Source organism: Arachis duranensis, chromosome 9 (assembly GCF_000817695.3).
Source record: "Arachis duranensis cultivar V14167 chromosome 9, aradu.V14167.gnm2.J7QH, whole genome shotgun sequence".
Lineage (NCBI taxonomy): Eukaryota > Viridiplantae > Streptophyta > Magnoliopsida > Fabales > Fabaceae > Arachis > Arachis duranensis.
Window position 1 is genome coordinate 33772549 of NC_029780.3, and position 12328 is coordinate 33784876.

The window sequence follows — 12328 nt, forward strand, 5'->3', positions numbered from 1 at the left end:
AACAAATTTTTATTACGTCAAATCTCTCTTATCTTGAATTTAATGTTCTTGATATATCTGAAAATAATTATTTATCATGGATACTAGATACTAAAATCCATCTTGATTCAATGGATCTTGGAGATACCATTAAGGCTGAAAATAATGTATCCCAAAAGGATAAAGCCAAAACCATGATTTTCCTTCGTCGTCATCTTGACGTATGATTTAAAAATGAATATCTTACATTAAAAGGTCCTGCATATCTGTGGAAAGACCTTGAAAAAAGGTACAATCATCAAAAGATGGTGATACTTCCTCAAGTCCGATATGTTAGAGAAAACTTTCTCGACCTTCCATGCCTCGAATGTGCTCCTGCAGCAGTAGTATCGAAAAAAAGGTTTTAAAAAAATATTCTGAACTAATTTCTTGTCTTCTTGTTGCTGAACGCAATAATGAGTTGCTCTTAAGAAATCATGAAGTGCGCCCAACTGGCGCCGCCCCATTTTCTAAAGTAAATGCGGTAAATCATAACTCCAGAAGAGGTAAATGACAAGATTTTGGTAACAAGAAAAATTATAGAAGGAAAAGGAATTATGTTCACAAGAAAGGATCTCACCAGAAGTAGGATAAAAAAAGGAACAATAGGCAAAATAAATTAATTGAGGATAAATATTTCTGTTGTGGTGGAAATGGCCATTGATCGTGTACCTGTCGTACCCCAAGGCACCTAGTCGATCTTTATCAAGCATCTTTGAAAAAGGATGACAAAAGAAAGGAAACAAATTTTGTTTCAAATATTGCTGAAAATTCCACCACCCATTATGATGTATCTTATTTCTTTGAGGATCTTGAAGAAAATATTGACCATTTGATCAATGATAGAATTGTTTAATATGTGTGTTTGTTAAATATTCATGTGAATAAATAAAGTAAGAAACTTCTTGTTAAATTTTATGCATTTGAATTTCAAAATTAATAAATGTACCAAGATAATAATAATCAAATTTTTAGTATATACTATACTTCTTAGAAAAATATTTTCAATCAAGGAAATAATTTTACTACGTAAATATTTCTATTCATTTTATTATTATTTGTCTTTGAAGAGAATGGTAAGGACATATAGTGAAGATGTTTGCTTTGCGAATAGTGCAAGTTCGCACACCATTCTCAAAAGTGATATATATTTTACCCATTTTATGTCAAAAGAAGAATATGTGAATACTATTATTGGCTCAGGTAATGTGATAGAAGGCTCCGGAAGAGCTATAATTTTGTTTTCTGAAGGAACAAAATTCATAATAAATAATGCACTATTGTCGACTAAGTCTCTAAGAAACTTATTGAGTTTAAAAAATATTCACAGAAATGGATATCATATTGAGACTATGAATAAGGGAAATCATGAGTACTTGTATATCACAACCCATGATTTAAATAAAAAGGTTATATTAGAAAAGTTACTCTCACTTTCATCTGGGTTGTATTATACCAAGATTAATGCAATCGAATCACATGCCATTGTAAACCAGAAGTTTACTAGCTCAAATGAATTCATAACTTGGCACGACCGATTGGGTCATCCGAAAACAACCATGATGCGGAGAATTATTGAAAACTCCCATGGACATTCACTAAAGAACTAGAAGATTCTTAAATCTAGTGAATATTGTTGTGTTGCATGTTCTCAGGGAAAGTTAATTTTAAGGCCATCACCAGTAAAGATTGGATTTGAGTCCCTTGAATTTCTAGAAAGGATTCAAGGCGATATATGTGGACCTATTCATCTTATAGATATTTTATGGTCATAATAGACGCATCTTCGAGATGGTCACATGTGTGTTTATTATCTTCTTGCAACCTGGCATTTGCGACATTACTTGCTCAAATTATTCGATTAAAAACACAATTTTTAGAAAATCCAATCAAAGCAATTCGTCTTGATAATGCTGGTGAATTTACTTCCTAAGCATTTGATGCTTATTGTATGGCTAATGGAATAAGTGTTGAACATTCTGTAGCTTATGTTCACACACAAAATGGGTTAGTAAAATCACTTATTAAGCACCTCCAATTAATTGCTAGACCCTTACTTATGAGAACAAATCTCCCAACTTCAGTTTGGGGCATGCTATTTTATATGCTGCAGCACTAATCCATTTGAGGCCAACGAGTTACCATCAGTTTTCTCCTATGCAATTAGCTTTTGGCCAGCAGTCAAATATTTTCCATTTAAGAATATTCGGGTGTGCAATATATGTTCCCATTGCACCACCTAATCGCACTAAAATAGGACTCCAAAGAAAATTGGGGATATATGTTGGATATGATTCTCCCTCTATAGTGAGGTATCTTGAGATATAAACTGGAGATGTATTTAAAGCCCGGTTTGCGGATTGTCATTTTGATGAATTAAAATTTCCAACATTAGGGGGAGAGAATAAGCTTCCTGAAAAGGAACTTAATTGGAATGCATCATCCTTAATGCATCTAGATCCTCGATCAGGGCAATATGAACTAGAAGTTCAAAAGATTATACATTTGTAAAGAATAGCAAATGAATTGCCTAATACATTTTCTGATACAAAGAGGATAACCAAATCTTATATACCAGCAAAAAATGCCCCAATTCGAATTGAGGTCCCTGTCGGACAAATAGCCACTGGAACAAATCCACGCCAAAAGCGTGGCAGGCCTGTCAGTTCTAAAAACAAAAATCTTCGAAAGAGAAAAGAGGTAAATACTATTTCTGTTGAAAAAGACATAGTAAAGACACTTGCAGTTATCCAAAATTCTGATATAGTTTTAACAACAGAAGACGTTCAGGTACCTGAAAATTGTGAAAATGAAGAGATCTCGATAAATTATGTCTTTACAGGAGAAAAATGGGACCGAAATAAGACAATTGTCAATGAAATATTTGCATATAATGTGGCACTAAATATCATGCATGAAACTAAGGATCTTGAGCCAAGATCAGTCGAAGAATGTCGACAAAGAAATGACTGGACAAAATGGGAAGAAGCCATGAAGGCTGAACTAGACTCACTTACAAAACGTGAAGTTTTTGGACCTGCAATCCGTACACCAGAAGATGTAAAACCTGTTGGACACCGATGGGTATTTGTGAGAAAACGAAATGAGAAAAATGAAGTTGTACACTACCAAACTCGACTTGTAGCATAAGGTTTTTCACAGAGACTCGGTATAGATTATAAAAAAATGTATTCTCCTGTAGTGGATGTGATAACATTGCGTTATTTGGTCAGTTTATATGCATATCATAAACTGCATATGCATTTAACGGATGTGATAACAACCTATTTATACGGCTCATTAGATCGGGATATTTATATGAAATTCCCTGAAAGACTAAAGATATCTAAAGCATCCAATGAATATTCCTAAGGGTTATACTCAGTCAAATTGCAAAGATCTTTATATGGTCTAAAACAATCTGGATGAATGTGGTATAATCGTCTTACTGAGTATCTGGCAAAAAAAGGATTTAAGAATGATGATATCTGCCCGTGTCTTTTCATAAAGAAATCAGCATCTAGATTCATTATGATTGATGTGTACGTTGATTCAAATATCATTGGAACTCTTGAAGAGATTCCAACAACTATAAAATCTCTAAAAGAAGAGTTTGAGATAAAAGATCTTGAAAAGACTAAATTTTGTCTCGACCTGCAGATTGAGCATACAAAAAATGAGATCTTTATTCATCAAACAACATACACAAAAAAGATCTCGAAGAGATTTTATATGGATAAGTCGTATTTATTAGGTACCCCAATGATCGTAAGATCTTTGGATGTGAATAAGGATCAATTCCGTCCTAAGGAAGAAAATAAAGATATCCTTTGTCTTGAAGTACCATATCTTAGTACCATTGGAGCGCTAATATATCTTGCTAATAATACAAGACCCGATATATCATTTGCTGTGAATTTACTAGCAAGGTATAGTTCCTCTCCAACCAGAAGACATTGGAATGGAATTAAATAAATCTTTAGATATCTTCGAGAAACGGTTGACATGGGATTGTATTATCTATATGAATCCAAGTCACAATTAGTTGGCTATGCAAATGTTGAATACTTGTCTGATCCACATAAAGGGAGATCTCAAATAGGATATCTGTTCGCATATGGTGGTACAACTATATCATGGAGGTCCACGAAACAGACGATACCAGCAACCTCCTCTAATCATGTTGAAATACTCGCGATATATGAAGCTAGTCGCGAGTGTTTTTGGCTCAAGAGTTTGATCCAAAATATTATGTCATCATGTAGATTGATTGATCAGAAGATACCTCCAACTGTCCTGTTTGAAGATAATACAGCATGCATTGCTCAATTTAAAGACGGATATATCAAAGGCGATAGAACAAAGCATATTTCTCCCAAATCATTCTTCATTCATGATCTTCAAAATCAAGGGACAATTGATGTCCAACAGATCCGCTCAAGTGATAATCTGAAAAATTTATTTACAAAGTCACTCCTAAAATCCTCATTTGAAAGATTGATACATGAGATTTGGATGTGCCGATTTTAAGACATTAAATGATGTGGGGGAGACTGTACTCTTTTTTTCTTGGTCAGATTTTTTCTCATTGGATTTTTCTTGACAAGGTTTTTAACGAAACAGTTCCCATCACAAAGTATAATGTATTCTTTTTCCTTCACTAAAGTTTTTTCCCATTGGGTTTTTCTTTAGTAAGGTTTTAAGGAGACATAATCCTAAATGGACATCCAAGAGGGAGTGTTTGATAAGATTGAATAGGTGGATGTCCATTCTCGAGAGAGAATGAATTTAATAAAAGTTGAAAATGTTACCTTTTGTATACCTATAAATAAAAGGCTAAGTCTCAGGCAAACACACATAGAAATAATAAAACAAATATTCTCTCTTTCTTATACTATAAAATACTTCTTTACTTTCTCTCTTCATATACTACTAATATAATATTATTATATTATTATCTTTATAGTAACATAATAGTATTAGTAAATATTAATGGTAGTGTTTTTTCTATTTATATTTTATTACCTTTTCTTTATTTATTTTACAATAATATAATAGTTTTAACGGCAATAATTTTGTGCATATAGTTTTAACAACAACAATTATATTTTCTTTTTCTTTATAACCTCTACAACTAGCTACCTTTTTAAATTTTAATTTTAATGGAATAGTTAAAACTATTTTATACCACTACTTAATTATAACATTTTGAATTATTAAAAAAACTATTTAATTCTTATAATTTTCTAAAATAATAATAAAAAATTATAGTGTAAAGCTTTTTATATAATACCATATTTTGGTATAAACATGAATTAATACATATATAAGTTGTAAAAAATTTCAAGTGTGATCAGAATCTATATATAGATACATATCATGATCTTATTATATTATAATTATATTATGTATCCATTAAAATTTAGTCATATAAAATAGGGTTATGTTAGATAACTAATAATTTTTTTGAACAACAAGAATAACTACCAATAAAATAAAAATATACTACATATATTTTTAAATTACTCACCTAAATCTTAATATTAGAATAACCATTTGTACACTAGTAAAATGAACATCCGACATATATATTGTTCATATTATTTAATATTTTAATTGTCTATCTATATTTTTCCTATAAAAACTTTATAGTTTAGGATTTATAATTTAGGATACAAAATTTAAAATTCTATAATTTAAAATTTAAAATTTAAAATAAATAAATTAATTTTAAAAAATGGACTAATAATAATAATAATAATAATAAATTGATTACCTAACATTAATCATTAATTAATTATAATGATCCGCAAGACGGTTCCTTCTTGGATCCTTAACCTGAATGTTCCAATGATCATCATTGAAATTTCTATTATTTCTTGCCCTCTGTCTCCTCTTCATGTTCCTCTCATCCATCTTCTTAGAAAGTCCACAATAGCTTTGCAACACTTTTGGCATGTTGTCATAAACCTCCCACCACCTTTGGTGTGCTGAATCACTAGCAAAAACATGTAATTTTAACATGTCCCAATTACAATCATAGTTCCTGTAACACATCCATGGCTTCAACCCCAAGTAATGCATCACATACAACTCGTTTGGTATCTCATGTCTCTCATTCTCCCCTGGCAAAGGCTCAAAGATCTTAAGGAAATTAACTTTTCTTGGTAACCTATGCCACCATGTTATTACTTCATTGATTAAACCTTGGTCACCACCATTATATGATTTGATCTCTAAAGTTTTGTCTAGCAAGTGTTTGAACATGCATTGCGACGGCTCGATCACCATCATCCCCGAATTAAACAACGTGAAATCGTTAGGCGCGGCGGATAATTGAGGGTAACTAAAGAAATCGTCAATGTTCTTGAGGACTAATAGGTCAGAATCTAGGAATATGATTTTGTCATACATAGTGAGTTGCCATATTCTTAATTTGCTATAGTTCCATTCATTGTAGGTACCCTTTTCAGCAAAAGGGTTAAGGATCCTTTCTATGCGCTTGATTTTCCACCCTGCAGCTTTGAGACCCCTTATGGATTTGGGAGTAATTGAATCATCTGCAAGAAGAACAAGATCTATGATGTAATTGTTGTATTGAAGGGTGCTTGATTCTCTTTGAAGGAGGCTTTGTGCTAATGCTATTGCACCACAAACATATGCTTCTGATGAGTGAAGAATTGTAACATAGGCAAATCTTGGTAACTTCATCATGGTTTGATTGTAATTTTCTGTTGCTGCTGATTGTGACATGTAGCCCCTCCATACCTCTTTGCCTTGCAAATCATCAATCATATCAACAATTGTTACTTGTCCAACTCTTTTCTTAAGCATTTTAAAGACAATTAGAGGTGAAAGCAAAAATGAAAATATAAAGTATTCTTTTATGATTTTTCTAAACAACTTTTTTTAGATAGAACACCAGATTTGAATAACTTACTTAACACATTCTTGATAGTTATTTATAAGATAAAACACAATTAATAATTGAGTAAACACATTCGGTTTTGGTTTTTAAAATATTTTTTTAATCAAATTCATCCTTGAAAGATTTTAAGTTAGTCATGATAGTCCTTTCATCACTTTCTTCACTAACGCCGTTAACGAAAACTGATCTAGCATGTTAAATTACATCTCACCATATAAAACGACATCGTTTTAAGTCAAGGAGAACTGATTCATTAAAACGGTGTCGTATGGATTAGTCTTCATTCTTCAACCACACTTCCCTTCACTCTCAGTAAAAAGAACTCTTGTTCTTCATTGCTCTATAATTCCAGCAGTGATGCTCACTGGAAGACGAACTAGGTTAGATTTTGACGCGCGATTAATGGCGGATGTCGTGTGCCTCTTCTCCGGCGAGAATCTATTTACGTTTCACACACGGGACGACAAAAAAGGATGAGAGGTAGTGATTGAAACGACATTTCTCTCACAAAACTCTCCCTCTCACTTTCTTTTCGACATCGCTGAGAAAAAGACGAAAAAATTTTTATCATCGCCGCCGATTGAAGCATCCAACGCAATGTGTTTGTGAGTTTGTTATTGAGGGGTGGCTTTGGTGTAGTGATTGCAGATGTGACTGACGGCCATTTTCCTCGTTGTTTAAAGGTTTTTTTTGTTACTAAACTTGTTGTTAGGACTGTGCCATTAATAAAATTTGTTTCTTGTTAGTATTTTTTTTTTGTTAGAATTGAAAATCGTCTATAGGGTTATAGTTTTGTTCTTTGTTAATTCATGAAATTTGTTCACGAGTCTATTTTTTTGAATATTAAAAAAGAGTTTACTGGCTATCAATTTCTCTATTCGTTGTTTATGTTTAGTGTTTGTTTTATTGTTTAGTTTTGGTGTTTGCATTTTCTTCATGGAATTTAATTTTATGGAAAGAAAAAATTTTTGTTACTAAACTTCTTTTTAGGATTGTACTATTGTTAAATTCTATTTTTTGTTAGTGTTTTTTTTTTCTGAAATTGAAAAATATTTTTAGAGTTAGGATTTCGTTCTAGTTTATTAAACATTTTCAGCACCTCACCGTGACCTCCTTTTCAACCACACTTCATTTCAACCACCGCGACCTCTATTTCAACCATACTGGTAACCTCAAATTTTACCGTCTGAACCACTGCAACTATACTCCATAAGAAAGGGATATATATGCAATATTTTGAGGTTATGGTTAGTTATTTAGAGAATGATTTGACTAAAATTTATAAAAATATCGTGTTGTGGTTGTCAACTAAAATGTAGAGGAATATACAAATATATAATTTAACGTGTCATGCATGTTAATTTCTGTTAATATCGTGAATGTAAAAAATATCAAAAGAACTAATGTGACTAAATTAAAATTTTTAAAAGATAAATTTAATTAAAAAAATCTTTTAAAAACCAAATTAAAAGATCTCATAACCTTTCAAAAACTAATTTAACCATATATACTCATTAATAATTCTTACACGTGTTAGCATAGATGACAGGATGAGCCTATGCTTTCGTAAAATATGCATAATATTTTATCTACATAAATATATATATGTATCTTAATATTCACTAACACTCACACTTTAATACTTTATTCAAGGATGGTACAAATAACAATCACCAAAATGAATCATATTCTATCGCTGCATGGTTTTGTGATTAGTTAATTTTTATATTGATTGAACAAAAGCATACTTTTACAATACGTGTGTACTATATTCTTTTCTTTATAATGTCTTCATTAAACTGCTTTTATTGTTATTATTATTATTATTATTATTATTATTATTATTATTATTATTATTATTTTATTTCTTACTTTTCGATCTCCAACATGGTGATCAAATATTCAAATCACATGAAAAAAGAAAAATAAATAAAATTTATAAAAATATTTTCAGATCATATGAACAGAGATCCCACTACAAGTTCTTGAAAGTCAATCACATCTTTATTTAACATGTACCATACTTTTCATAGACTCAAAGCAAAACATTGTCATGAAAAACTGAATTGAAATTCAATAATAATAATAATAGAATAATTTATTCACTTGTGTTATCATTTTATCATCATAGAATGGAATATATCTCTTATACAGCGTGGGATCTATACTCCACAGAATAGTACTTTATCTTTTCTAAACTTTTCTTCTTCTTCTTCTTTTTCTCTTTTTTTTTTCTTTCTGTAATCACAAAAATCCAGATACAATTAGAACCCCATTTTCGACTATTATTTAACAATTCTTGTGAAAGAAATTTTTTAAAATTAATAAAAATTTATAACTATAAATCATAATCATCTTTAAGATTCAAAGAAAAATGATCACAATCATGATATGGTGCACTATTTTTCATGCAGTTTCTGTGCAACTTGATCAATACATCATTTATAATAAGTTCTAAGATAGCTAGATCTAGATGTACGTTTGTACCATCTTCCACTTGTATTTTTCTTTTTGGCAACTTTAATTTCATGCTTGCTTAAGGATAATAAAAAATGCAGCTTCAACGGCCTTAGAAAATATTTGTAGTTTACTATGTTGTGTGTGATAAAATCCAATTAATTACTTCCACAACATTGCACCACCGTGGTGTCTCGCTTGGTTAATAGATGGATTTTAAAAATAAAGAATAATAAGGAAGCCAGTCTTATGTTTGGTAAATTGTGAAGACATTGATCTTTTTACCGGGTTCGTCAACATAGAATAATGTTGATGATCGAGTGTGTGTGGTCATAATTCAAAGAACATATGGTGGTGATCTTGCTGGAAAAAGAAAATATGTAAGTAATAAGTGGGCGGAACTTGAAACGAAATTTTGGAGGATTAAATAGAAGATAATTGTAAGATGTTTTTGATATAGATTTCATTTAAGATAAGTTCGTCTAACCTCATCTTTTTTATTTGGGTAATATTGCCAAATTTGAAGCCGTTTTTTCAGGATCTCGTTTCAAAGAATTAAGATCAAACTCATCAGATGCAAATCTTTAAACTTTTGAAGGTTGTATCTCACTTTTTTTCGTGATTCATTAAAGTAGAAGAACTATATACAGGTGCCAATATTGTAAAAGTTATATGTTCTCCTTCTTGAATATTAGTCTTCCTCTTAAAAAATGTATCAATTCTTTGATCTTTTATGATTATTTTATATAAAAAATTGAATATATATCCGGTAAAATATGTAAAAAAAGTTAGAAGGACAAATATTAAAATTTATAATATTTATTGAATTTTTTTTATCAATTTATAGAAATACAATAATATCAATACTTATTAAATATTTTAATATTTTTTATCATATAAAAAATTAAATTAAATAAACAGTAAAATATAAAATAATATTAAATTACATAAAAAATCTAATTTTTTATATTTGAACTCAAAGGTAAAATGAATGTTGCTTATTGAATAGAGAGTTGCGAAATATGAATACACTCAGTTCATTCAATTCAGTCCAAATCTAACATGTTTTGAATGTTTAAAACTAAAAATTATTGTGCAATAAAAGTAAGAGATGAAGATTGAACTTTGGTATTTTAAGTCATAATAAAATATTTGAGCCAACTAAATTATTTTTAATTTTTGAAAAAATATTACTAATTTTTTTAATAAAAGTTTGGGGAGCCATGACCCTCTTGTTTGAACTAACCTCTGCCCCCTCTGTAAATAGTTTGATGTGATATGGTTTTTTTGTTGTCTCACGAGAAAGAAGAAAAATGGTAATTTGGTAATTTTTTTTCAAAAAAGAAAAAAGGGAGATAACAAAAGAGTAATTTGATATAATTTAAAATTGTTTATGATGAAGGACTATTAAAATTCAATATGAGAAAGTTTAGGACAGTATTTTTATTAAAATCTAAATAGCATTTAATCAATAAAAAAATAAATAATTTTATACTATTAGATATAATTTTATAATGACTAATTAATAATTATAAATCACAAAATCTGTTAGACTCTTTCGTACTCATTCAATATTCTAGTTGGTTTATTGAAGACAAAACCTTCTTTTATAATTCTATTTGATTTTTTTTATTTTAAATTCATACAAACAAACAATCTAATAATAATGATGGGAAGAGTGGTAAAATCAAGAATCTGATGGCATGATTATTTTCCAAAAATAAAAAGAACCACCAACATTTATTAGGACAAAAAAAGCATACCTATTTCAGCATAAGGAGGAGCAATCTGGCATGAACCAACAGGCATCAATGTCTTCTGCCTTAAGCTTCTCAAATCAGGTTCATAAACCCAAAACTCACCCATTGAATCATGCAACAACAAATCATCACACCTGAAAATCTCAATCATGGGCTCACAAGGCCCAATGAACACAACATAAACTTGTTCATAAGAATCCAATTTCTTCACCCAACCACTCTCCACAGCCAAATTAGCCACTACCAAATTAACATGCAACCTAAACACATCTCTAACCCCTCCCTTTTTTGTTCTGTTCCCACATGGAACTCTTGCAACCACCACATTGATGTCCCTATAATCTTCCCAAGTTGGCATTGGCATGTCATGGCATTTCGGCTTGCTGTTTATCTCGTCCTCGTCGATCCACACCGGAAAAAGATCCTTCCATGTCAAGCTTCCGTCGACGTGGTCGAAGTCAACGAATACCACTTTCTCCACTTGTGGATAAAGTGAAGTTAGTTCTTGATAAAGGGTAGTTTCCACACTTTTGTTAATGTTAACAAGGCCTATGTTAATGCTATTGCTTCTACCAATGGAATTTTCTATGATATCAAACCAAGGAGGCTTTAAATTTGTTTTCTCCACCAACTTGATTCTGTTTGTGAGATTAGGAACACTATTTGGCTTCTCAAAAGGAATGATGAGTGGGATGATTATGAACAAAAGCAAGAGAATAACAAAAGTTTTTTGCTTTGAAGACAAAAGAAAATGGGAGGAAGAAGAGTACTTAGAACCCATTTTCTCTCTTATTTTTTTTGTTTTTATTTTTTGTGCAGTTATGGCGTTATGCACTAAGCTTTGAATAATTGGTGTAATGTTTATATGTTCATAAGGTTGTGCAATTTAATGTTGCATGAAACTTTTTGCTAACAACAAACTTATTGAATAAGAAATATTCTTGGTAAAATGTACAAAACCAATCTTAGCACAACTTGTGACACATAACCTTTCTTTTGAGTTTTGACAATATACATTTTCTTTTCCATATTTATATTCCTATTAAACCATAATTGGCAGATGCAAGATATCTTTCTAAACTTTTTCAAGGGACCAACTTAAATGAATTTGAAATATTTATACTATTGGAAATATTATTATTTTGTTTGGAGGAAGGAGAAAGGT

The 12328-nt window shown here is 30.5% G+C and overlaps 1 protein-coding gene across 3 annotated transcripts; it reads right to left on the minus strand.

Annotated features, from left to right (window-relative positions):
• Window positions 1-293: 293 nt before the first annotated feature.
• On the minus strand, window positions 294-11976 carry LOC107465355 (putative UDP-glucuronate:xylan alpha-glucuronosyltransferase 4). 3 transcript variants are annotated; one of them, XM_052254584.1, is made up of 3 exons: window positions 11167-11976; window positions 5795-6794; window positions 294-354 (listed from the first exon to the last, which is right to left on the minus strand). In XM_052254584.1, exons 1-2 carry the CDS (start codon window positions 11942-11944, stop codon window positions 5812-5814), a joined length of 1761 nt encoding a protein of 586 aa, XP_052110544.1. In that variant the 5' UTR covers window positions 11945-11976; the 3' UTR covers window positions 294-354; window positions 5795-5811. The 3 variants fall into 3 exon arrangements, with proteins under 3 accessions (XP_052110544.1, XP_052110543.1, XP_015939822.1); XM_052254583.1 differs by lacking the exon at window positions 294-354 and adding an exon at window positions 3830-4314; XM_016084336.3 differs by lacking the exon at window positions 294-354 and having other exon boundaries at window positions 5762-6794.
• Window positions 11977-12328: the final 352 nt, after the last annotated feature.

Coding starts and splice junctions, on each gene's coding strand:
- LOC107465355 (XM_052254584.1), bottom strand. CDS start 11,944: ATGGGTTCTAAGTACTCTTCTTCCTCCCATTTTCTTTTGTCTTCAAAG. Junction 6,795..11,166: donor TCCTCCTTATGCTGAAATAG/GTATGCTTTTTT, acceptor ATGATTTGCAAG/GCAAAGAGGTATGGAGGGGC.